Consider the following 23838-nt stretch of genomic DNA (forward strand, 5'->3'; position numbering starts at 1 on the left):
TCTTGTCTTATTCTGCGGGGCCACCTTTGATGATTTTCCCCTGACCATTCCCTCCTATGAACTTTTGTGGGGTTAAACTCAAGACCCAGATAAAGCCAGTGGCCTGTCAGAAACACTTGATTCCCACAGGCACTTGAGATGTAACTCCGGTCTTGTGGTTGGCACTGCTTTCCAGAGAGAAACATTCAAGGTCCAGCTTTTTTTTTTTTTTTTTTAAATTTATTTTTGTGTGTGTGTGTCGTTTTCGTGACCGGCACTCAGCCAGTGAGTGCACCTGTCATTCCTATATAGGATCCGAACCCACGGCAGGAGCGTCGCCGCGCTCCCAGCGCCGCACGCTACCAAGTGCGCCACGGGTTCGGCCCTCAAGGTCCAGCTTTGATGCCCTCTGTTCCTTCCCAGCGCCCAGGCATTGGCAAGTCCTATTGATTCCAGCACCCTTCCTGTCCCTTCCACCCTCAGTACCGGTTGGGTCTTCTTCTTTGTGTTCCCATGACCTTACATCAGGCCTTCACCTCTCACCTGAACTATTGCAATTCTCACTTACCACTGCCTCTAATGTTGGTCCTTTTTACTACATTTTCCATACGGTAGCCAGAGTGAAATGATCCCTGTACCTCAACTGACTTCCCGCTGGTTAGGCTAGACATCAGATCCCTGTAAGGTCTTACTCATCTTGTATACCCTGGCCTACCTCAGCACAAGCACATAGTAGGTACTCACTAAATATTAGAATCAATGTATTCATTGATCAAAGCTTAATGAAAGAACAACTAAGTCATTTCCTAATAAGAGATTCCTATGAGATTTTTAAAAACTGTTTTTGGAAAAATATCATGCCTTGGTCCCAAGTGATTGTATCTTGTTTACTTATTTTTTTTCCTTTATTGAAATGTAATTTATTATACGTATTTGTAGGGTACAGAATTGAATGTCAGTACCTTTGTACAATGTGTGATGATAAGTCAGGATAATCAGCATATTCATCATTACAAAATGTAGTCATTTCTTTGTGTTGAGGACATTTGATCTCCTCTCTTTTAGTTATTTGGTAACATGCAATAAATTAATAATTATAGGTACCTGCCTCGACTGTACACATCAATAGAACTTATTTTTCCTAATTAGTTGTCTTGTGTCCATTAACCTATTTCTTGCTACCCCTTCCCCCTCCCCCACCTCTAGTAACCACAGTTCTCTTCTCTCCTTCTGAAACTTCAGTGTGTTGTTATGATTGTCCATCTGTCTGTCCTTCCTTCCTTCCTTCCTTTTTTATTTATTTATTTTTTAGCTCCCACTTATGAGTGAAGACGTGATATTTCTTTTACTGTATCTGGCTTATTTTATGTAATGTAATTTTCTCCAACCTCATCCCTGCGTCTGTAATTGGCAGAGTACAGGGGAGTGCAGGTATCCCTTCAACATGATGATTACATTCCTTTGGATGTATACCCAGCAGTGGGATTGCTAGAGGATGTGGTAGTTCTATCCAAAGTTGTTTGAGAAACCTCCATACTGTTTTCCATAATGGCTGTGCTGATTTACAGACCCAGCAATAGTGTAGGAAGGCTCCCCTTTCCCTGCATTCTTATCAGCATTTGTCATTCTCTCTCTTTTTTATAATAGCCAGTCTAACTCAGTGTGGTTTTGGTTTGCATTTCCACGATGATGAGTGATGGCGAGGCAGTTGTAGGAAGACCCCAATGATGCTGAGAGGTACTGGCACACCCTGGAGCTCCTCAGCTATGCCTTGGAGCTGCCCTGCACAAGGTCATTGGGGCTGTGGTGGATTTCTGTGCCACCAAGAAAGATTCTTGGTCTCTCTGAGGGCCCCCTGCTGGGGCAGGCAGCCCTGGGCAGCTTCACTGGTGCTATAGGCATGGGTCTGTTCCTGAAAGAGGTGTATGAGTATTCCACCACCTCCTCATGGCTGTAAGAATTATAAGGGTGTTCACCCAAGAAGGCAAGATTTCCAGCAGTGGCTAGAGGCTGCGATTGGGTGGCTTTCAGGCTTTGTAAAGTGTGCATGCTTACCCATCTGTCCTGAGGGTGGCACCCTTGTTGCACTGGATCACCTCTTCCCAGGGCACAGGACACCACGTGGTTTAAGCACCCTGGTGCAATGATGTGGCCTCAGGGGTGTGGAACCGATGCCAGGGCCAAATGGAAATAATGGCCTCAGTGTTGGGGCTGATTCCAAACTGCAGTTGATCACTGTAGTGGTCTGGGGCCCAGGATCAACTCCACATGTGTCTCTCTCTGGGTCAGTGCAGTCACATGGGCTCCATGAGTGGTTACCACCACCAAGTGTGTGGTCATAGAGGAAGGGAAATTCCACTGTGGGTCGGGCCACTGGCTCGGACTGCACTTGCTCACCTCTTTCTGCAGGCAGAGGCTCCTCCTGGGTCCTTGCTGCTCCCTGTTGGTGGACGGGCGTGGTGGCCAGGAATTCTCTTTCATGCTCCATTTGGCTGTCCTGGGTTTCTGCACTCACCAGCATTTCTGCTGCTCTTTTGATGTGTTCCAGTTCTCTCCCTTAACCCTTTTCATCCAATTATAGTTGTGTATTCAGTGTATTCTCTGTCTTTGTGGGAGAGACGAGCATATATCCTTCTAGTCAGCCATCTTGCTCTGACCCCCTCCCCCTGCTGCCCATATCTTGTGTTTTAAAGCCTCAATTCTCATCTCACATAAGAATCTTCCTGTTGTAGGTGTTTCATAGTCTTCTGAAGGCTCATGCAATGGAAGCTCGAGCGATTGTCAGACAAGCAATGGCCATTCTGACTCCAGCAGTGCCTGCCAGGATGGAAGATGGGCACCAGATGCTGACTCACTGGACCAGGAAGATCATTGTGGAGGAGGGGCACACAGTCCCTCAGCTGGTCCATATTTTGCATTTGATAGTACAGCATTTTAAGGTATATAGAAAATGCTATAGATTGCTTTGAGCCTTTTCCTGTCTTTCTTTTTCTACAGTAATAAGGTGGTCACATTCATCTTTGAGTAAAGCTGTTCCTAGTTCATTGATCAGTTTGTGTATGTGTGCATAGCTTTATCAACATGGACATTGCTGTAGTATAGAGATGTATCCCAGCTGTATGCTGCTTTCTGTGACTACGTTTTTTTTTAAAAACCCTGAATGCAGATAAGTTGTTACTTTAGGGTGAGAGGTAGTTGTCATTAACTCTAGATTTTGGTCACTTGGCTTGCCAGCACCTCCTTTTCTATAGCCAAATCATCCCTTTGTGGGATTTGTTTCTATGTAAATGTTTTTGTAGATTTTGGGTAGAGGAGAAAGGATTGAGTCAAAAGGTAATTCTTTTTACAGCTAGCTCTTTTAAAATTGGAAATTTGCTTCTTAGTATGTCTTAAGCAGTTATGATATGAAGGCTAAAGTTTGATACATGTGACTGTACTTGCTGTCCTACCTAAAGAGAGTACAGTTGTTCAACATTTTAAAGATGGTACTAGAAGTCTAAAATATACTGTCATGCTGGGACTCAGTGAGGGTAGGGGAGGTTTGATACACACATATGTAAGGGAATGGGAATTTCCTTGATAAAGTTATGATTCAGAAATCTAGAGCATGAGGTTGGGTTGTATGTGTGTGTTGCGGCCGAGGTGGGTTGGGTGTGTGTGTGCATGTGTATTTGCATGTGCATGTGTGCTAGGGCCAGGTCCAACATCCCTGATGTGACACTGCCCCGTGCCCGCAGGTGTACTATCCAGTGCGGCACCACTTGGTGCAGCACATGGTGAGTGCCATGCAGAGGCTGGGCTTCACACTCAGTGTCACTATTGAGCAGAGAAGGCTGGCTGTGGACCTGTCTGAAGTCGTCATCAAATGGGAATTGCAGAGGATCAAGGACCAACAGGTAGGAATGTCAACCCTCAGTGTCGTGCCTAATCATATTCCTCACACTTCTCCCAGATATCAGTCTAAAGTAAAGTGGTTCTGTTTGTGTGTGTGTTTAAGCCGGATTCAGATATGGACCCAAATTCCAGTGGAGAAGGAGTCAATTCTGTCTCATCCTCCATTAAAAGAGGCCTGTCAGTGGATTCTGCCCAGGAAGTGAAACGCTTTAGGACAGCCACCGGAGCCATCAGCGCAGTAAGATCATGTCCTTTCGTTAGGGGTTCTGTGCATCCTCGTGGGAATTTGCTCATTTATTGAAAGTGGGCTCCATGCCAAACTTCACTCTAGAGGCAGCTGGGAACGCTGCGCTCACAGATAGAAACTCACGACGTGAAGACTCGTGTCCTATTTCGTTTGGAGGGCAGCTGCCAAGAGGGTCCTGGGCATCACGCTGTCCACCCCTTGTCAGGGAGGCGGCCCTGGGAGCACTGAGCTGTAGCTCTTAAGTGCTGGTGTGGCTGGCTACACTTCCAGCTTTGTACACCTGAGGTCGAGCTCTTCTCCCACCCTCATCGTTCCCCCATTTAGGTGGCACCTATGTCCCCCTGGGCTCCATTTGGAAACCCGGCACCCTCTGCGCTTTGTTCGTTTGCTTCTCCACACACACCTGGTCGACAGCAAGCCCTGTCAGCCCTGCCATGAATCCCCCCTCCTGCTCTCATCCCTGCCCCTGCCACCTCTCACCCACGATGGGAGTTACTGACACCCATTTGGCAGGGTGACACCACGATGGCAATTACTGTCACCCAGTTCCTCTCACTGCTCCCATTTTTATCCCCCTTCAATACATTTTTCACAAAGCAGAGTACCAAAAAACATTCTTTTCAAAACTTAGGGGAAGCTGGGTGAAGTGTACCTAGATGTTTGTAATAATGTTTTTGTAATTTCTTGTGAATCTTATAATCATTTCAAAATTAAAAGTTAAAAATAATTGTCACATTGTTCCCTCACTTAAACCTTCCACTTGACCATGGCATCCAGGGCCTGGGGGATTCGGCCCTGCTGATGGCTTCTCACAGTGCTCTGGCCACACAGGCCTGTCCTCTACTCTGCAGACACTCCCGGTTCTTTGCTCGCTTAGGACATGTCCTCTGGCTCTTTTCTCTCTACCTGGAGCTGTTCTCTCTTCCCTGGGCTCGTGGCCTGCTTGGCTCTTTTCTTTCTACCTGGAGCTGTTCTCTCTTCTCTTGTCTCATGGCCGGCTTCTTCTCATTCTGAGGATCTGCCTCAAGGCTGTGCTTTCACTTCCCGGGCCTCACTCCCTTTTCTTCTCCATCACATGAGCTGTTACTTCTTCATTGCCACTTTATCAGTCATCTGCCTGCCTGCTGGATGTGCAGATTTCACTAGGGCAGAGACTACACCTGTCTCTGGTTTGCCTAATGCCCAGAACAGCATCTCTCCCTGGGAGGTGCCACTTACCCATTAGCTGGTTGAACAGGTCAACACCTTTGTTGGAAATTCTTGTTGAAAGTTCTCTTCCTGCTTTAAAGGATGATCTTTTCCTAGGTGTTTGGGAGGAGCCAGTCACTGCCTGGAGCTGACTCTCTTCTTGCCAAGCCCATTGACAAGCAGCATACAGACACTGTGGTGAACTTCCTCATCCGCGTGGCTTGTCAGGTATGGGCCTCTGCAGAGCAAAGACTACTTAGTAATACTCCAGAATGTTATCTGTGACAGTTCAGTCAAAAAAGAAATACACATACCAGGGCCTGAGAGCTAAATCTGTCACTTTCTTACCAAATTCCATTGATATCCTGGCAGGTTAATATTTCTGAAATCTGTCTGTGTCTTATAATTGATATGATTTTTCTTACAGTGGTAATAAAATAATGGTGTGTCCTATACTTAGCATTATAGCATTGGTAAAATATAGTAATTCAGTGATTTTGAGCTAATTATTTAACTTCCAAGTTTTCTCTTCTACGTTCTTAAAATAGGAGTGGTACACAGCTCAGAAAGGTGTTGGGATCCAGCCTACATAAAATATGTACAATATTTAGTAATTTAAGTGCGTTTAGAGCTTGGGTTTACTTATCATTCATATCAATATGTATTTTCATAAAGTTGGGAATCCACTTCTCAAACTTTTTATTTTTATATTTAAAAAAGAATTGAAAATGAAATCTTCCTAAGTGTCTCATTTTTTTTGAATTTGGGGCTCTTAAGTTCTTAGGCTATTAAACAAAATAGTGGGTCTTGCGGTGTGTGAGGCACTGTGCTGGGATGTCCCGTGACCCACGCTGCATAGGAGGGGGCTGTGGCAGGAAAGAGTCGGGGGGCACTGGAATGCGTGAGCACAAGGCAGAGTCGAGAAGCAGTGTCATTAGAATGACTGTAAACATGGACACCGTGAAATGCCAGCTTTAATTTGGATGAATTTCCAGGTTAATGATAACACCAACACTGCGGGGTCTCCCGGGGAGGTGCTGTCTCGCCGTTGTGTGAATCTTCTGAAGACTGCATTGCGGCCGGACATGTGGTCCAAATCTGAGCTCAAGCTGCAGTGGTTCGACAAGCTGCTGATGACTGTGGTAGGTGCGCGGGTCTGAAGGGCCAGGGCAGGCCACCAAGGCTGTTATCAGATGCCGGGACCTCAGCTCTCAGGGCTGGATGGATGTTTGTGAATCTCTTCTTGGCCTAATCCTCAAATCCCACCTCTCCTGTGCCGTTGGCCAGTCATGGCCTCTTCTGGCTGCTAATAAGGAGGCAGTTTGACTAACGCACAGCTCTCATCCGCAGCCCTAAATAAACGTGACAATGTCTAAAACATAACAACAGTTCTCTTGCATTTTGCAGACAGATTTGTAAAACTGACCTACCAGTTGACTTGGGATAAACATGTTTAGTTGACTTATACAACAACCTTTAAACTTAGCTTGAATTTTTAAAACAGATTTTATTTTGTTTTATTTATTTTTTGACAGCTGGCCAGTATAGGGATCTGAACCTTTGACCTTGGCGTTATCAACACTACACTTAATCCAAATGAGCTAACTAGCCAGCCCCTAAAAGAGATTTGAATGATGGACATATAATTAGTTATCAAGCACTGTATTATACTCATAGGGTTTAGTCAGGTAACAAGAAGATAGCCCCAAATGCTGATTATTTTGGTGGTGTTTTTGTTTGTTTATTTTTATAAAAACCATGATCCTATAATTTTCTGTTGGTAGCCAAGCTATTCTCTTTTTTAAGGTTCTTATCAAACTTTATCCAGGTTTGATTTGTCTAGTAGTGTGATGGAATGTGAAAGCTTCACTATCAGGATTATAAAACCTATTGTAAGCATTTGTAATTTTGGACTACAAAGACTAACACGTTGCTTACGTTTTACCTGTGCAATGAAACGGTGCTGTAAACAGCCCCCGAGACTGCAGTGCTTGCTTTGATTCTAGTCTGGTGCTTAACCTTCTGGATTGCATTCAGGTTTCTTTATTCTTTATCTCTTTGAAAGGTTGAATTACTTTTCTGTGAAGCACAGTCATAATTAAAAGCTCAGCCATAAGTGGACAGCCTCTGCCCACCTAGTAACCTAGCGTTTTCATAAAGCAATGTGCTGTGCTAGCGGTGGCTTTCTGCCTTTATTCCTGTAACCCCCAGTAAGTGAGAGATCCTCCCTCACAACCCAGTGCATAGACACAGTTCATATGTAAGGCACTTACGTGGACGAACCATAGAAACAAAAATTTCCATGAAGCCATAGTGCCTGTTCTTATCACATGCCATGCACTCTATTTTCTGTTTTATTTAGTTTTGTTTCTTTTATTTTTTTCTGATGATGGCATCATCTGTCAAATTAGTTTCATGATACACAGTTTCAAAGATACTTCTTCAAAGAAGATCCCTTTTTGGAAGGTTATTTATATTTTAACTAATAAAGTGGGAGAAAAAAAGCAGAATTCACTGTAACAACTTCTCCTTTTTAGTCCAGATTTTGTGATTTAAAAAATATTAATATTTAAATGAACTTTTATAAAGTGGTTTGACAAGAATCATTCTTATGAAATCCTATTGTATATGATGGCCACATGCTTTTTGTATGTTTGATGTGTTAATTCTTTCATAGTTTTTTTACTTAGTTCCAGATACTTAATGGCATATGGTTTTAAATTTCCTTGGATTTATGTTTCTGTAATGCACCATACCAGAAAATTTATTCCATCTGTGAGTGGCCTGTGTTCTCATTCCAGGAGCAGCCAAATCAAGTTAACTATGGAAATATATGCACAGGATTGGAAGTGCTGAGTTTCTTGCTAACTGTTCTCCAGTCTCCAGCCATCCTAAGTAGCTTCAAACCCCTGCAACGTGGAATTGCTGCCTGTATGACATGTGGAAACACCAAAGTTTTACGAGCCGTCCACAGCCTTCTTTCCCGCCTGATGAGTATTTTCCCAACAGAGCCAAGTATGTGACCTTTTTTCATTGGTGCCTTTCCTTCAGAACGGCAGCAGTCATTGCACTGTTTTTTGTCTGCTTTGGAAGTGCAGTTCTTTATCAGCGGAAGATGACTGTTTCCTCAAGGTATTAAAGGGAAGTTAGGTTAAAGTATTGTGTCAAATGTTGAACAGTTGACAAGATCAAATTTTGGCAGAATGTAAATTAGTATATTTAGAGCACATTTTGGTGAGGCTTGATGACATAATACATTGGCTCTTATTTGCGTAAAATGGGAACTAGCCCGCAGGTGAGGACCACACAGTGCTGCAGTGGAGAAGTACCTGTGCTAGTTGCTGCAGACACCAGAACAACTAAAACTCAGTCCCTAGTGTGACAACTGCAGGGGCCCGAAAGTCCTCACCACAGTCCCAAGATCCCGACTTGTGTTTCAGGTACTTCCAGTGTGGCTTCGAAGTACGAAGAGCTGGAGTGCCTCTATGCAGCCGTTGGGAAGGTCATCTACGAAGGACTCACCAACTACGAGAAGGCCACCAACGCGAACCCCTCCCAGCTCTTTGGTGAGTGTGTGTGTCTGTCTGGTTTTCCCAGCAGTGGTTCAGTTTGGCATTGTCCCTGCTCACTGGACATGTGTTCCTACAGGAGAGGCTCAGGTTGTGGGAGGAGCTTTGAGCTGATGTTCAGGTATCTGTGTTGCCTGGTTCCCGCAAGGCCACCACCCCACGTAGTCTTTGAGGTGAACAGCCCCATGCCACCTGTCACTGGCGCCTCCTCTGTGCCTCCCTCCTCAGCCCCCAGTGTAGGCTTCGGTTGTGAGGGGATTTGCCCCATGGCCCATGGATCCTTCTGACCTAGTGTTACACTAAACACACAGCTGCTGCTAAAGCTGTGTACAAGTGTGTATATGTGTCCCCCATCCAATAAGCCACTCACAAGACAATAACTTGTCCCATCTGATTGGTGAGGCTCTGGCTGCCCTAGGTGAAACGAGAGTTGCTTTCTCAGGTAATTAGGGCAGCTGGATGACTTTGGCCTTTGTATGTCTGGAAGTGTATACTTTGCTTTTTGTCATACTCCATGTCTTTAATTAGGATTAGGCTTTGGGTTAGCACCTTACAAATTTTGTTCTCTCTTATTACATATTTATTGTGTAAGACTTTGAAAATACAAATGAGGGAAGACTAAGTAAGCATCACCTGTAAGCCTCTCTACACAGTTCTAATCAGTCTTAACATTTTGTTGTGCATGTCATTTTTCTGTGTACAAGTATACAAATATGTATACAAGCACAAACAGCTCTGGTGTGCTTGTGTCTGAATTTGCAAACTGAATACATTGTTTTGGGATAAATTTTTTTTACTCTCCAGACTCGGGCTAGTTAGTTGTTCTCAGAAATTCAGGAGCTAGATAAATTTGGTTAAAATGATATCCCTTGCTATCCAAGCTTGCTCTCTCTATTCTGGAACCAGGTAGATTGGGGGCATAAGAGTGCTTGTGTGACTTCTCTTCCTGTAGATCCTTTCTTCCATCATAGCATAGCAGAATATCTCTCATTGTTCATGCTCCCAAGGACTCTTGTTGAGAAGCGCTGACCTCCATTGGCCCTGCCTCCCTCCTTTGAGAGGACGACAACAGGCAGGAGCAGCCATGGGGGAGGTGAGCCTGGAGAGTTGGCCATACTGTTCTCCTCCCTGTGCCAGTCACCGACATCTGCTCGGTAGAGGAGAGCACAGCAACCAGGAACAGCAGAACCCATCCCATATTCATCATCCTCATCATGAAGTGTTGGGGTTACCCATCTTTGAATCAGATGGGCCATAATCAGCCTTTTAGCAAAGCAGGCCTAGAAAGGTCCAAGTGTGGGATGATAGTACCTGTAAATGGTAAATACCCTCTGGATGTTCTGTGATGTGATCCGTGAGTACAGATTTAAAATACAACATATAGGTTAGGGTCAAGATGATTATAAAGATAACGATTATGAAAGATACATTTTTTTCATGAACTCAGTCTCCCCCTTCTAGTGTTGACTTTGCTGAATTTTATTGATCTTATACAGTTTTTCAGAACGAAGTGCAAATCAAATTCTAAAATATTTGTCATCCAGATAGGCTAGATAAAAAAGAGAGGGTTTCCTTTTTTTCCCCCAAATACATCAAGGGCCAAAAATAAAGCTTCACTTAGGGTAGTTTGCTGTAACTGAAAAATAAGAATGTTATTCTACTGAAGCACAAAAATCAGTTGTCATGCATGATGATGTTGACATCATTAAGAATTAGGAGTGATGAATGTAGTATATGCCACATAAAAGCTTACAGTGTTGACATTTGGGGTCAACACATAATTTTGTCAGAATATATGTTTTAAATAGCACATTTTTATTACTCAACATTTTTTCCCCCCACTATAAAAACCACTGAATTTCTGCGTTCTAGGGACCCTTATGATCCTCAAGTCTGCCTGCAGCAACAACCCGAGCTACATAGACAGGCTGATTTCGGTCTTTATGCGCTCCCTGCAGAAGATGGTCCGAGAGCATTTAAATCCACAGGCAGCATCAGGAAGCACAGAAGCAACCTCAGGTGACAAACTTGGTCTCCAGTGGTTTTTCCTCAGACTTTGTGGAACACCCGAGCAGTGCAGGCTGTGTGATTGAACTCTAAAGTGAACATGAATTAATGTGTTGTCCTGCTGTTTCTATGTAATTCATTATTGTTTTTCAGCAAAGAGGTTTAAAATCAAAACAAGACTCATTTTTAAAATTTGTGAGTGTAAGAATGAAGAAATTTTAAAGTGTTTGGACTTTTATTTGAAGCATTTAACCACCAAGTGAGAGTTATCCAACAATTGCTGTAGAACAGAGATTGCTTAATCAGAGTTGCTATTTCTGAAAAGTTGAGTCGCAGGTTCCAGACAGGAGCAGTGGGCTCCAGGAATCTGGATGATACGGTGTTGGGGGACCAGCTAGCAGGAGGTTGTGGCAGGCACGGCTGCTAGATGCACCTTATGGCACAAATGCCATGACCATGACTTCAGGGCTAGTGTGGAGAAGCTGGGGTGGCCTGTGCTCGTCCCATAATCTCCATCGTCTCTCATGGGGAGGGGTCTTATAGGGCCACCCTTGCGATGGTGAGTTGCTTTAAATCCCAGAGTTCTCGTTGCTGGAGAAAATAGTTGGGAGGGAAATAGGCAGAACCCAACATGCCAAGTAATGCTGAGTGGCTGCCTGTTAAGTGCATTTGTAAGGTTTGTTGGGGTATGTTCTCTTTCTTTGCATGGACAGGCACAAGCGAGCTGGTGATGCTGAGCCTGGAGCTGGTGAAAACACGTCTGGCCGTGATGAGCATGGAGATGAGGAAGAACTTCATCCAGGCCATTCTGACATCCCTCATTGAAAAGTCATCAGATGCTAAAATCCTCCGGGCTGTGGTTAAAATCGTGGAAGAATGGGTTAAGAATAACTCCCCAATGGCAGCCAATCAGGTGAGCTGGGAAGAGGGCACTGTGCTCAGCCACCTGACTGACCTTCCTCTGGATGTGAGAGAAGAGTCAGGCAACACCTTCCCACTCTTCTTCCTGAAACTTCTTGAAGCAAAACATTGTTTTCTCCTCTATTTGCATCACAGTATCTTTTCTTCATTAAGATGGGTTTTTCTTAGTGTGCTTAACAGACTCTAAATAGAAATTTGAGATTAACTGGTCATTCATCTTAATGTGGCTTTACTTCTGTTAAAATGTTAAAATAAAGGACCCTTACCTATTAGACTTTTATGGTGGTGAAGGTAAGACAAATAATAATTGTAATGAGGGACTATCGTTTAACTCAGCGATATGCTTGCAAACTTCTGATTTGTTTTGTAATTTAGTTGCTTTCTAAATTACAAGTGAGTCCAAAGTGAGTTGGTAGCCCCTGTGAAAATTATATTGGTACATCTTTGCTTTTTCTGTTTAGAAATGGCCTTGTCTTGTATTTGAGAAAATTATAGGAGCTTAAAAAATTAGAGCAAATGGCTCAGATACTTTTAAACACCCTTTTCTCAATAGAAGTAATTGACCTTTTCTTTTAAAAACAAATTTCGTACAGACACCTACACTCCGGGAGAAGTCCATTTTGCTTGTGAAAATGATGACCTACATAGAAAAACGTTTTCCAGAAGACCTTGAATTAAACGCCCAGTTTTTAGACCTTGTAAACTATGTCTACAGGTAATTACAGCAATTAATCAAATATTGCATATATTCGTCCTTGATGTGTTCTCTGATCAGCCAACACAACGTGACTGTAATCTTTTGCATATACCTAAATTTAAAGTACTAACTTAAATACTAAATCGTGGAACATATTTTGGCATCACTAGTGGACCTACTGCTGAAGTGCTGTGTGAGCCTATTACAAGTTATACCATACTTTGGCTTTCACAGTGGCCCTGCAGAAAGCTGGTGTGTACCTGTTTGTTTATGGCTTAAGGAGTCCACTGTCTCCCCCAGCTCTTATGTCCTAGTATTACTCCTTGGCCCACAGGGACGAGACACTTTCTGGCAGTGAGCTGACCGCCAAACTTGAGCCTGCCTTTCTCTCTGGGCTGCGTTGTGCCCAGCCACTCATCAGGGCAAAGTTCTTCGAGGTTTTTGACAACTCTATGAAACGTCGGGTCTACGAGCGCCTGCTTTATGTGACCTGTTCCCAGAATTGGGAAGCCATGGGGAACCACTTTTGGATCAAGCAGTGCATTGAGGTAGGAAGAACTCAGCTCACCATCTGTGGCCAAGGGGCAAGTCATGGGGTTTCTGAGTGGGGGCACTGAAGCCAGGAGGTGCTCATATACCCTAAGATGAATTAGAAATCTCCTACATAAACCTGCTTTTAATCTCTAAGAAGAAATAAAGAAGAAGCCAAGTGTTCACCTAAAGCTTTTTTGGCTGATTTTAAACCCTCTATCAGAAAGTTGAATAATATTTCTCAGTTTGCAGGCACAGATTCATTTTTTTTCAAATATCAAACATTTTAAATTCTGTTTACATGCCCTTGAAAATTTAACCATATGCTGTGACCATCAGCTCTTATCATTCTTAAAGCAGGGAGGTAGAGAACGCTGTTGGTACTGATTCCTTAGCTTGAGGAGTCCAGGGTGCTGGTGATACAGGCACGTTTAAAATGGTCATTGTTACAAAAATGAATTCCAGACCTAGAGGAGGATGGGCATTAGCTGCTCCTTGATATTTGAGACTTCTTGTTTGCTAGTTATTCAAGTCAGCTAACCTTCATTCTTTGGCTTATTCATCAACTAAGGCACCAGGCAACTTAGGTTTTTGATAGCAAGCTGCCAGTGCTATGTAAGTAATTTGCATCAGCTTACCTAGAATGAATGAAGCCAAGTTAAAAACATTTCCTGTTTGTGCTGAATGAGTGTTTTCTTGGTGCTATATACATCATATGTTTGGACTTTTACTAATGGCATCACAGTGGGCAAGGTCCCCTGCTTTACCCATCATTCATTCAAGAGACCTGTCAATTGCTGATCAGGTGTCAGGCACTGGGTCGGGTACTAAAAATACAAAGCTGAACAAGACATTGACTGTGATGGGAACACACGAGTCAAGTAGTGGAAGAGCATAGCCAGGAGTCCTTGATCCCTTTCTTCCTTTGTCCCTGTGTATTTGGCCCATCACTGGGGTATACCCGTTCAGAGCCACTCTTTGGTTTCTTAGTGTTTATCCACCTCCCCTCCTACCTACCATGGCTCTCTCTTTGAAAGAGTAAAGCAGACGACATCACTCCTTACCATTGTACTTGGTGTAAAATCCAGCCTCTACGATGTGGCCTCACAGCCCCCAAGTGACTGGACCCTTATCTCTCTCCAGCCCTGCCCTGCCCCCTCCCTCACTCAGTCTCCAGCTATGCTGGCCTTTCATGTTCTTGAATATGCCACACTCTTGATAAAGTGGGGTACCCTTTCATACTGGCAGTCCACTCTGCTCCTTGGCCACATTATCACAGTCAGCATGTGTCTGGTCTTGTCCTTCCTTCTGACACTTTAGCTCCATGGGGGCAGGGGACACCATCTCTGTGATGTTGTCAAATGGGTCTCCAGGGCCTCCACAGCACATAGTGGATGCTTAGTGAATATTTGCCAAAAGATTGCAAAAGTGGCTTGGTCAAGGGGCAGCTTGTGCAAAGGCCCAGTGGTGAATAGTTACAGAAGTGTTAAGTGCAGATGGGGAGTGATCCGACTAGAAAGCCAGGCAGGTTAGATCTTGCACATGTAACACTGAGGAGCTCGCACTGTCCCCTGAGGTTGTGGGAAGCCATCGGAGGGTGTCGGGAGGGAAGTAACAAAGCCAGCTGTGTGGAGAATGAGTCTGGAAATGAGCTAGGAGGTTGATTCAGGTGGGAAATGATGGCTGCCTAGGTGCTCAGGGGGTTAAATTGGTGGGGCCTGGTGATGTGATATGGTCAATGAGAGAAGAGGAAGGATCGATGAGTGGAGCAAAAGACTTGTATGTGTGGGACCTGCCTCTGATGGGACAGGAAAAGAAGCCTATCCTTGCAACTGCTGAGTCGAGGTCCCCGAGTGAGGGACAGCTGGAAGAGAAGTCCAGACTTGTCTAACCTCAGTGAGAAGCGTAGACCGAGCTGTGGGTTCAGGTCACCTGCATGTGCATAACCGTGCTTCCCCACGCCCCGAATGCAGTGCATATGCCTTAGGTTTGCCTTCTTTCCCACAAATCTCTCTAGCTCCTCCTGGCCGTGTGTGAGAAGAGCACTCCCATCGGTACCAGCTGCCAGGGAGCTATGCTCCCGTCTATAACCAACGTCATCAACCTGGCCGACAGCCACGACCGCGCTGCCTTCGCCATGGTCACGCACGTCAAGCAGGAGCCTCGGGAGCGAGAGAACAGCGAGTCCAAAGAGGAGGTAGGGCTCTGGGCATTCCTGCCCCTGTTGAAGAATTTTCTGTTAGCCTTAGATGTTTTTAGTGTATCAAAATGTGTCTACCTGAAAGCTCTGTGTGTGGTTCAATTTGATTTTTTAAGTTAAGATTGAGAAGCATCCCGTACTGCTGTTTAATTTTGAGATAGATTCTCCAAGTGAGAAGTAGCTCATGTTGTATTATAAAGCACTGCTTTGGGGAGTGATACCCGCCATGAAGGAACTGAAGCTCTAACCGGTTCCACCAGCAGCTGCTGAGAACCTTCCATATCTCTGCCCAGTCCTGGGATGCGTAGCATGGAGACTTTGGCTCCACAAAGAACCTGTCAACCAAGGCCTTCGTCTTGAAGGCTTTTGATCCTCCATGAGGCAGTGGCTGACACTACTCTAGAGAGAGATTTTTTAAGCTTCTTTTCCTTTTGGTTGTTAGCTTTTAGAAGCTCACCCTGTCCAGAGTGTAGTGTTTTAAAAGACAGTCACCCAGTATTGAAAGAGGGTGCTGCACCCTGTTTGCTCTAAAAGGAGCAGTTTATTCCCTCTCCTGTATGTGGGATATCTTCTCATTTTATTACCAAATAAGAATTTAAATTTTTCTTCAATGTTACTAAATGCTTGATCATTCAGGGATTTGATCTTTTCCTGTAATCTTTGTGTGAGAAATAAATTGCCAATTTTGAAGTGATTCTTTGCATTTTCAAGGGCGCATACCAAGTGGTCTATGCCTTGACCTAAAGGAATAGTTTGATGATGGAATTGTTGATCGTGACTGCCCAGAGCCTTTGTACAGAAATATGGTTCATTCCTTTTTGGGAATGAGTCATATGAAACATTGTACCAATGACATTCTGTGCTGTGACCCTGATCGTATTCTTAATCTGAATGAGCAAGGCAGCAAGGCAACCGTGTTGCATGTTGAAGAATGATATGCTATTTTTAATTATCTTTATTATTTTTATTGTTTAGTTTGGACTTGTTTATTTTGTTTTTCATAACCCAAATATGAAAGCAAAATGGTGACATTTTCATAGTCATTCTTTAAAAAGAGATAGGTCTGGTCTAGTTAATCTGGTTTTTGTTTATTTAGAATTCAACATTTTTTAAATACTTATTAATTTCCAGGAAATTAACAAGAAATTTATTTGCCAAAAGTGTAACAAGTCTATAGGAGCTAATGTTTGTTGGATTTTCTTTAACTCTTTGACCTTTTGGTTTTGCTTGTTTATTTTTGTTTTTAAGGACGTAGAGATAGATATTGAGCTAGCTCCTGGAGATCAGACCAGCACACCCAAAACCAAAGAGCTCTCTGAAAAGGACATTGGGAACCAGCTGCATATGTTAACCAACAGACATGACAAATTTCTTGATACTCTCCGTGAAGTGAAGGTTTGTGTGCAAGTTTGGAAGGATAGTTTTTTTCCCCCTGAATATTTTGAATCCTAAATCAGGATTATTCTACAGCAGTATACATTTTTCTTTTATCAGTTACACTTAATTCTCTTTCCTATCTTAATTGAAGCCATTATAGTTCTGAGAGACTCCAAAGTAGATATTTAATATAAAGAATTGAGAAAGCATCTTATGGGAGAAAACACGAAAAAGAGGTTAATTTCTTCACTACTGTCCCTTGACTGAAATGGTATAATTGTTTTCTAAAAATATATGATGAGACATAATATTGGATTATTTTTCAAGTGCTATAGAAGAAGAGAAAATGGGAATGAGTTAATGTGGTAAATCAAGTCTACTTTGTAGGGATGGGGACCTTCCAGTGCATCTGTTTGTTGAGATCTAGCCACGTAGATATTCTTTGGCTTCCATAAACCCTCAGGTTAATTATGCATATTATCATTTTTATGTAAAGACCCTGAAAGAATCAGTTAAGGCTACATATACCGAGTTACTTTAGAAGAATGTTACAAAGAAACAGTTAATGTTTTGTTTGTATCAGAGGCTAGGAGAAAAAAATCATAATAAACTACTTATTACAAGTAATTTTTAAATTTAAAATGGTGACCTATCCTGAATTTCTGCATTAAATCAGTCTTTGAGCCTTGTATCTGAATGACACGACTGTTGTCTTGGATAAGCATAAAATGCTTGATCTTCTGCTAGATGGAGCAGGAAGCAGAGCACCCTCACCTGTGTAGATGGCATGCTGTCATTGCACAGAGTAGGCACCTTCAGAGACCCCTGTCCCTACCACCATCACTGCCAGAAAGAAGGGCTTTAGGTCCATGTCCTCAAACCCAAAGGCCTTTTCTGGGAGATGGTCACCATAAGTCACCATGTAGATACTGACTCATCAGCACCTTGAGATAAGTTTTATGATCAGCTTGTTGTGGGAGTTTTGTCAGGAGAGTAACTTTGAGCAGTATATTGCTGAAAGTGTCATTGTTTGGCTTTACCCATTAAAATTTTTTTCTTGGCTGTCTTGGTCACAGCTGTACACATCCGCATCCCCTTGTGGGGTCTTGGCTGCTCTCTGGACTGTGGCTGGGGTAGACCAAATGTGGCCGCACTTGGAGAATCTTGCTCATGGGTGCCCTTTTGGCCCTCTCTTGCTCTGAGGCATTATGGCCTGCATCTCCTGCCCTATTGTTGTCACCCTTTATAAAAGGATTGTTCAGGCTGTGCATACTTCCTTTGCAACCTAAAATTACAGTCCCTCAGGTGCATGCCACAGGGGAGACCCTCAAGCATGATCCTCAGCACAGGTGTGTGGATACCACTGTCATTGGAGCCAGGTGTGTTGCCCACTTGACACGTGTCACTAGATGGCTCAGAGGCAAACCTGTGCCCACCTCTCAGGAATGTGTGGCACTCAGGGCCTGATTTCTGTGTGACCTCATTTTACCTTTCCCCCTTGCGTTCTTCTGTGTCCCATTTTCTTCATTCGCCCCTTTACATTTTCTCTTATTCAGTCATTTGCACGTGTGTTTACTGAGTGCCCACTCTGTGCCAGGCAGTGATCTGGGCACTGGCAATACAGAAGTGAAGAAAGCAGACAAGAGGAGCTGGTTCTTGTGGGCTTAAATTCTAGTGAAGGGAAATCAGTGATGAACAGAAAGAAGCGAACTCGTCAGGCAGCGAGATGAGTGAAGTGGGGAAGAGCGGAGCATGGGCTGTCGGGGCGGGCAGGGCTCGTGGTTGTTTCATCTGTGTATTTATGGAAGTGACTTAAGATTTTAATAGAGCAAGGTGGGATTATAACTTGTTGTATTTATAGTTTCTGTCCTGACACTTTCATTCCTGAAGCTCCACTCCCTGTGTTGTGGTCAAGTGCCATTGGCTCTGTGGCCTGCCTCTGAGCCCAGAGAGAGAAGGCCCTTCAGGTCCTGCACGCCAGGCATGCAGACTCTCTCTCTTGGGCCTCTTTTCCCAGGATTGGCCGTCATCCTCTCTTTGGGAAGTCTGTGAAGGCCAGCAGCCCCTTCCTGGGCCCTGCTGGTGCTGTGGGGCCACAACAGCATCCACACACCTATGGGCCTCTTTGGGATAGCGTGTAAATTAAAACATGCCATGATCCTGTGAAACCACCCACCCAGCTTGACTTGACCACATATGTCAGCAGGTCTGTGACCTCACTTGGTCTTTCAGTCTCCCTCAGCCCTTGGCTTCTCCTAAATTGACTTGGAGCCAAAAGGTACCTGACCCGTGTGGGCCAGAGAGAAGTGCACGGTGGCCACGAAGGATGAACTAGCCTCATGTGCTCATAGTCTTGTTCGTAGGGGCAGCCTGGGTATCAGATACTCAGGAGTGTGCTTTACTTCAGTGTTTTCACCCATTTTCCTCGAAATATTTGTGTCCTTGTTTTCTGCATTTTTAATAGAAGTGTGGATTTGAGAGTGATTTCCCATCTTGGACTGGCTTGGGAGAAAATGAAAGCATAATTATTGTGACGCATGTGTCCCTAACATTCTGTCCCTTTGTTGGGGCATCAGGGACCATGGTGGGCTGTCAGTTGTGCAGAGCCATGATCTGATGCCATGGGGGGAGGTGGGGCCTCATGGGCCAATCAGCTATAAGCAGGCTAGAAACCTGGCTGTTGATAAGGAATACTGGCAGTTGATTCAGATTTTCAAAGATGACAAAGCTGTGGACAAAATAAACATGTCTATGGATTTGATATGCCCACTGGGCCCTCAGTTTTCAACTCTGGCTCCAGTCATCCAGGTGTTCTATTCCAGTCTGTTCCAGTCCAGTTAGGTCATTTTCTCCAATCTCTTGTCCATTGTCAACTGCAGAGTCTAAACTATCACAGTTCTTGATATTTTGTTCAGAATCGAACCTGCTGGCACATAGTTGACCTCACGTGTGTGCTTTCCTGTTTTCAGTGGCCACTGCTTTGGTGACGTCCGTACACCCCTTAATAGCTCCTCCTGCACTGTCAGTGTTTTCGTGCTCCTTGTACGTAATGGAACTAGTAATGGTAGGAAACGCCCTTAACAGTTAAGAACAGATGTAGGCGTGCCACTGCTGAGTCCCTCAGCATGTCTGTGCCTTCCAGCACCTAGAATACATGGAGTTTTGCTCCGCCGTGGCATTTGCTCAGGTGTCTGTAAGTTTGAAAGTGGGGAGCCTCTGCCAAAGTAAGAAGCAGATTGTGTGCATCTTCCGAGTGTGAATGTGAGTCTCGGCTGGCGGCCAGCTGAGCTCTCCTTTTTCTGTCCACAGACTGGAGCACTGCTTGGCGCTTTCGTTCAGCTCTGTCACATTTCCACGACACTGGCAGAGAAGACTTGGGTCCAGCTCTTTCCCAGATTGTGGAAAATCCTGTCTGACAGACAGCAGCATGTGAGTATATTTTTAAAATCCTGTTTTTGAAAAATGTAATACTTTTGATAAGTACTCATGAAAGAAGACAGTGTTTATTAAGTTTAAGAGGATGAGGAAACTACAGACTGTTATCCAAGAGTGAGTTATCAGAAGTGTTCCTAGATGCTGCGTAAGAGAGTAGAGGCTTGCCAATTTTTGAAGAAGACCTGAGTTAGCATGCGCTTTGGTTTCAGGCTCTCGCAGGTGAGATCAGTCCATTCCTGTGCAGTGGCAGTCACCAAGTGCAGCGGGATTGTCAGCCCAGCGCCTTGAACTGCTTTGTGGAAGCCATGTCCCAGTGCGTACCTCCGATTCCCATCAGACCCTGTGTTCTCAAGTACCTGGGGAAAACACACAACCTCTGGTTCCGGTCCACATTGATGCTAGAGCACCAGGCTTTTGAAAAAGGTCTGAGTCTTCAGATTAAGCCAAAGCAAACAACAGAGTTTTATGAGCAAGAGAGCATAACTCCACCTCAGCAGGTGAGGACTCACTGCGTTTTGTTAATTTCTTCCTTGCCAGTGACTTCATGCTTTCAATAAATACCTCTCTCTAATGATTTTCTTTTTTTCCCTTTTTAATTCATTAATTAATTAATATTTCTTTTTTATTTTCCTCAAATGATTTTAAATGATAATATGGTGAAGTTTTTTTATTGAAAAAAACTTTTGTCACAGGCACTCAGAAACCATGATCTATGTTTTCAGGAGATACTGGATTCCCTTGCTGAACTTTATTCTCTGTTGCAAGAAGAAGACATGTGGGCTGGTTTATGGCAGAAGCGTTGCAAATACTCAGAGACAGCAACCGCTATTGCTTATGAGCAGCATGGATTCTTTGAGCAGGTAGCCGCTGTTGAATGAAGTGCCTGGGTTGCATGGTTAATGAAAGGTCATCTTTAATGGTTCTATAATAATAGTGTCCACAAGTCAGAGTTCATGTTCAGATAAGTTTTGAAGCATTTAAATCCTGCACATAAAGGCCGTTTGATTAAAGTTTAAATTTAAGAGAAACCTACATATTTGACATGAGCAGTTATAAAGCATAGTCTGAAGTCCTTTAGCATTAAATGCTAATGTGGATGCTCTTTACCTGAAGTTGTTGGTCCCAGTGGAAATGGTAGGTAGATTGCATTTAGTGCTTACGTTTTAGTCTTCATGTTTGTCCTTTGAATGTGGCATGGGCCTGTTTTAGGATGTGATTCCCAGCACTGTGTAGGACACCGAGCTACAGAAACTCCAGAAACATAGACACAGCCTTGTGGCTCCTGCTCTGATCACTAACGGACAGAGAAATTAATCCTGGGTCTAGACAACCCCCCTCATTCCATTCTGTGTGGGGAATTACACCACCGCCCTCCTCCTCCCACCTTCTGTTCTCTATGAACAGAGAGCTGTGGGCGTCAGGGGGTCTAGGAGAAGAGCTTGAGGCACTCCCCGGCCTGTGATCCAACTGGCCCCAAACAGTTGAGCAATGGCAGTGAAAAAGTTGTGTTTCTAGTTAAACAGTGGTTTGAAACCATTATGAACTTTCTTAGGCACAAGAATCCTATGAAAAGGCAATGGATAAAGCCAAAAAAGAACACGAGAGGAGTAACGCATCCCCTGCTATTTTCCCAGAATACCAGCTCTGGGAAGACCACTGGATTCGGTAAGCTGAACACAGTGTTTGTTGTATTCAAGATTCAGTTAAGGGAGCCAATGAAACATTTCTAAAATTTTCTCATGATGAGTGCTTATAAGAGGGGACTTTGCTACTTTATGACTGTATAAAGAAAAGAACAAACCAAAATCTAAGAACAGCATTTAAAGTCTTGCATAATTAACCATGTAACTTGGAGAAACAGTAAATTACTCCTGCCTCTCCATGGCTCTGATGCTTTGGACTCTTTGCTGAGTAGCAAGCAGTTCTTGGTGTCCAGGGGGCAGATAGTTTCCCCTGCAGTGGCGCACACCTTGGTATCCCACAGAAGTCCTCCCTTCTCTGTGTCTTTCTTCTATTGGATGGACATATGCTACCTGCTCCCCACCTTTCTGAATCCCTTAGTGTATTTGGTAACTGAGCTTTGGCTCTTGAATCTCTGGTCTTCTAGGTGCTCTAAGGAGTTGAACCAGTGGGAAGCTTTGACGGAATACGGCCAGTCCAAAGGTCACATCAACCCCTACCTCGTCTTGGAATGTGCTTGGCGAGTGTCCAACTGGACTGCCATGAAGGAGGCCTTGGTGCAGGTGAGACATCTCTACACCTTCTTGGTTCCTTTCACTGAAGCCATGAATGTCTCTTTGGAGATTTCTTTTCACTTAGAAGAAGCTGGACATTTTGGCAGTGGAAAGGTAGCTCTTGACAAGGCAGAGTTCTTTTTGGTTTTTTCTAATACCTTTCCTAAATTGAGTTAATTTATAAATTAGGTATGAGTTCATCATTCGGCTGCAATAATGAGTATCAGGTGTGGAGGCCTTGAACTCTGAGAACACCAAATTATGATGTCTGGGGAAATTTGGAAGAACATAGTTAACTTTATGGGTGGACCATATTGGCAGAAACCCTACTAGATGAGGACAGTGGGGTATGCCCTGCAGGCCCAGAGGCCTCGCCCGTTAGCTGGTGTCAGTAGAAGTTTGTTGAGTGAAACAGTATTGTATTCAAAGTATGTCATGTATGACGGAAGTGACGGCAGTGTAATGTAAGTGAGGTTATGTCATTAACCTCTGAGGTGCACTTTAAAAAAGAAAAATTAACTTCATCCTGAGGAATTTGGTGCACAAAGGAGAGGGCACAGAAGTACAATTCCCTTTTCCCCATTGGGAAGCTTCTGTAGGGGCATGAAAAGCTACAGAAGGGAAGTGTAGCCGTGTTCTCTCAGCCCCACAACATGTGGTACTGTTGCCGTCTTTGGTGCAGCCACTCGTGTTCTCTATCTCTTCCTGAATCCATGTGCTTCCGTCATGTGCCCTCACCTCAGTGTTTTCTTCCTGTTGATGGTGAGTTCGTTTCTCTCAGTATCTGTTGCTTCAAGAATTAGGAGGAATTAAAGATACTTTCAAAAAATACTTTTCCTGGGCATGAAGTTCTAGCAGGAGTGGTTTTCTCCCAGCTCACTAGCGCTCTCACTTGTCCACCTGTGTGTCTCTGGTACTTGGAAGGTGGGCAGGCTTCCCCTCGCCCCTCCTTTGCGCCCCGCCCCCCGTCCCTGTGCTGCTCATCAGGTTTTGACCTTTGTGGCGTTTGTGTCATGGTGTGGTGCTGTCGTCCTGTTCTCACCTCCCCTTTTACCCACGAGATTTTTTTTACATCACACTCAGGGTTTTCTTTTCTCTTCTTCAAGTGGAGAGCATGAAAGGGGCTTGTGAGCAAAGGCACGCAGACACGAGAGCCGCTTGCTTTGAAGCAGTGAGCCTAAAATATTAACTTGCACTGTGGCTGCTGTGTGTAGTTTATTACTAGAGTAATGTCCCTTTTCGTTTTTTAAACAAAATGTGAAAAATCAAAGAACAGAAATAATCACAAACTATTAGAGGATAGAAATAGAACCCAGGTCTTAACTTTACATTGGAATCTGGGAAATTGCTAATCTGATGCAGGCAGTTTGTGTTATTCTAAGAAATAACCAGTCATTTATACAGGTAAAAATATGTATTTTTCTGTCAGAATGCACTTGAAGTTGATTATCCTTTCTTTATTCTGATAAAACAGTAAGTAATTGTAGCTCACTTTAACGTTCCTTTCTGTCTCCTTTAGCTGGATAGATGCCATGTCATATTAACCATAGGTCTGACAG

The 23838-nt window shown here is 43.9% G+C and overlaps 1 protein-coding gene across 10 annotated transcripts in view; it reads left to right on the forward strand.

Annotated features, from left to right (window-relative positions):
* Positions 1-23838, forward strand: part of TRRAP (transformation/transcription domain associated protein) — a 129942-nt gene that overhangs the window by 69995 nt on the left and 36109 nt on the right. For all 10 annotated transcript variants that reach the window (XM_063088299.1, XM_063088304.1, XM_063088303.1 and 7 more), the window contains 18 exons: positions 2712-2918; positions 3717-3875; positions 3977-4111; positions 5426-5536; positions 6304-6450; positions 8110-8323; positions 8749-8874; positions 10750-10896; positions 11598-11797; positions 12399-12520; positions 12837-13050; positions 15051-15230; positions 16482-16628; positions 19920-20039; positions 20255-20542; positions 20768-20905; positions 21598-21710; positions 22153-22288. In XM_063088299.1, coding sequence (XP_062944369.1) covers positions 2712-2918; positions 3717-3875; positions 3977-4111; positions 5426-5536; positions 6304-6450; positions 8110-8323; positions 8749-8874; positions 10750-10896; positions 11598-11797; positions 12399-12520; positions 12837-13050; positions 15051-15230; positions 16482-16628; positions 19920-20039; positions 20255-20542; positions 20768-20905; positions 21598-21710; positions 22153-22288 — 2904 coding nt within the window. The remainder of the gene's footprint in view (positions 1-2711; positions 2919-3716; positions 3876-3976; positions 4112-5425; positions 5537-6303; positions 6451-8109; positions 8324-8748; positions 8875-10749; positions 10897-11597; positions 11798-12398; positions 12521-12836; positions 13051-15050; positions 15231-16481; positions 16629-19919; positions 20040-20254; positions 20543-20767; positions 20906-21597; positions 21711-22152; positions 22289-23838) is intronic.

The sequence above is a fragment of the Cynocephalus volans genome, chromosome 3 (assembly GCF_027409185.1).
Source record: "Cynocephalus volans isolate mCynVol1 chromosome 3, mCynVol1.pri, whole genome shotgun sequence".
Taxonomy (NCBI): domain Eukaryota; kingdom Metazoa; phylum Chordata; class Mammalia; order Dermoptera; family Cynocephalidae; genus Cynocephalus; species Cynocephalus volans.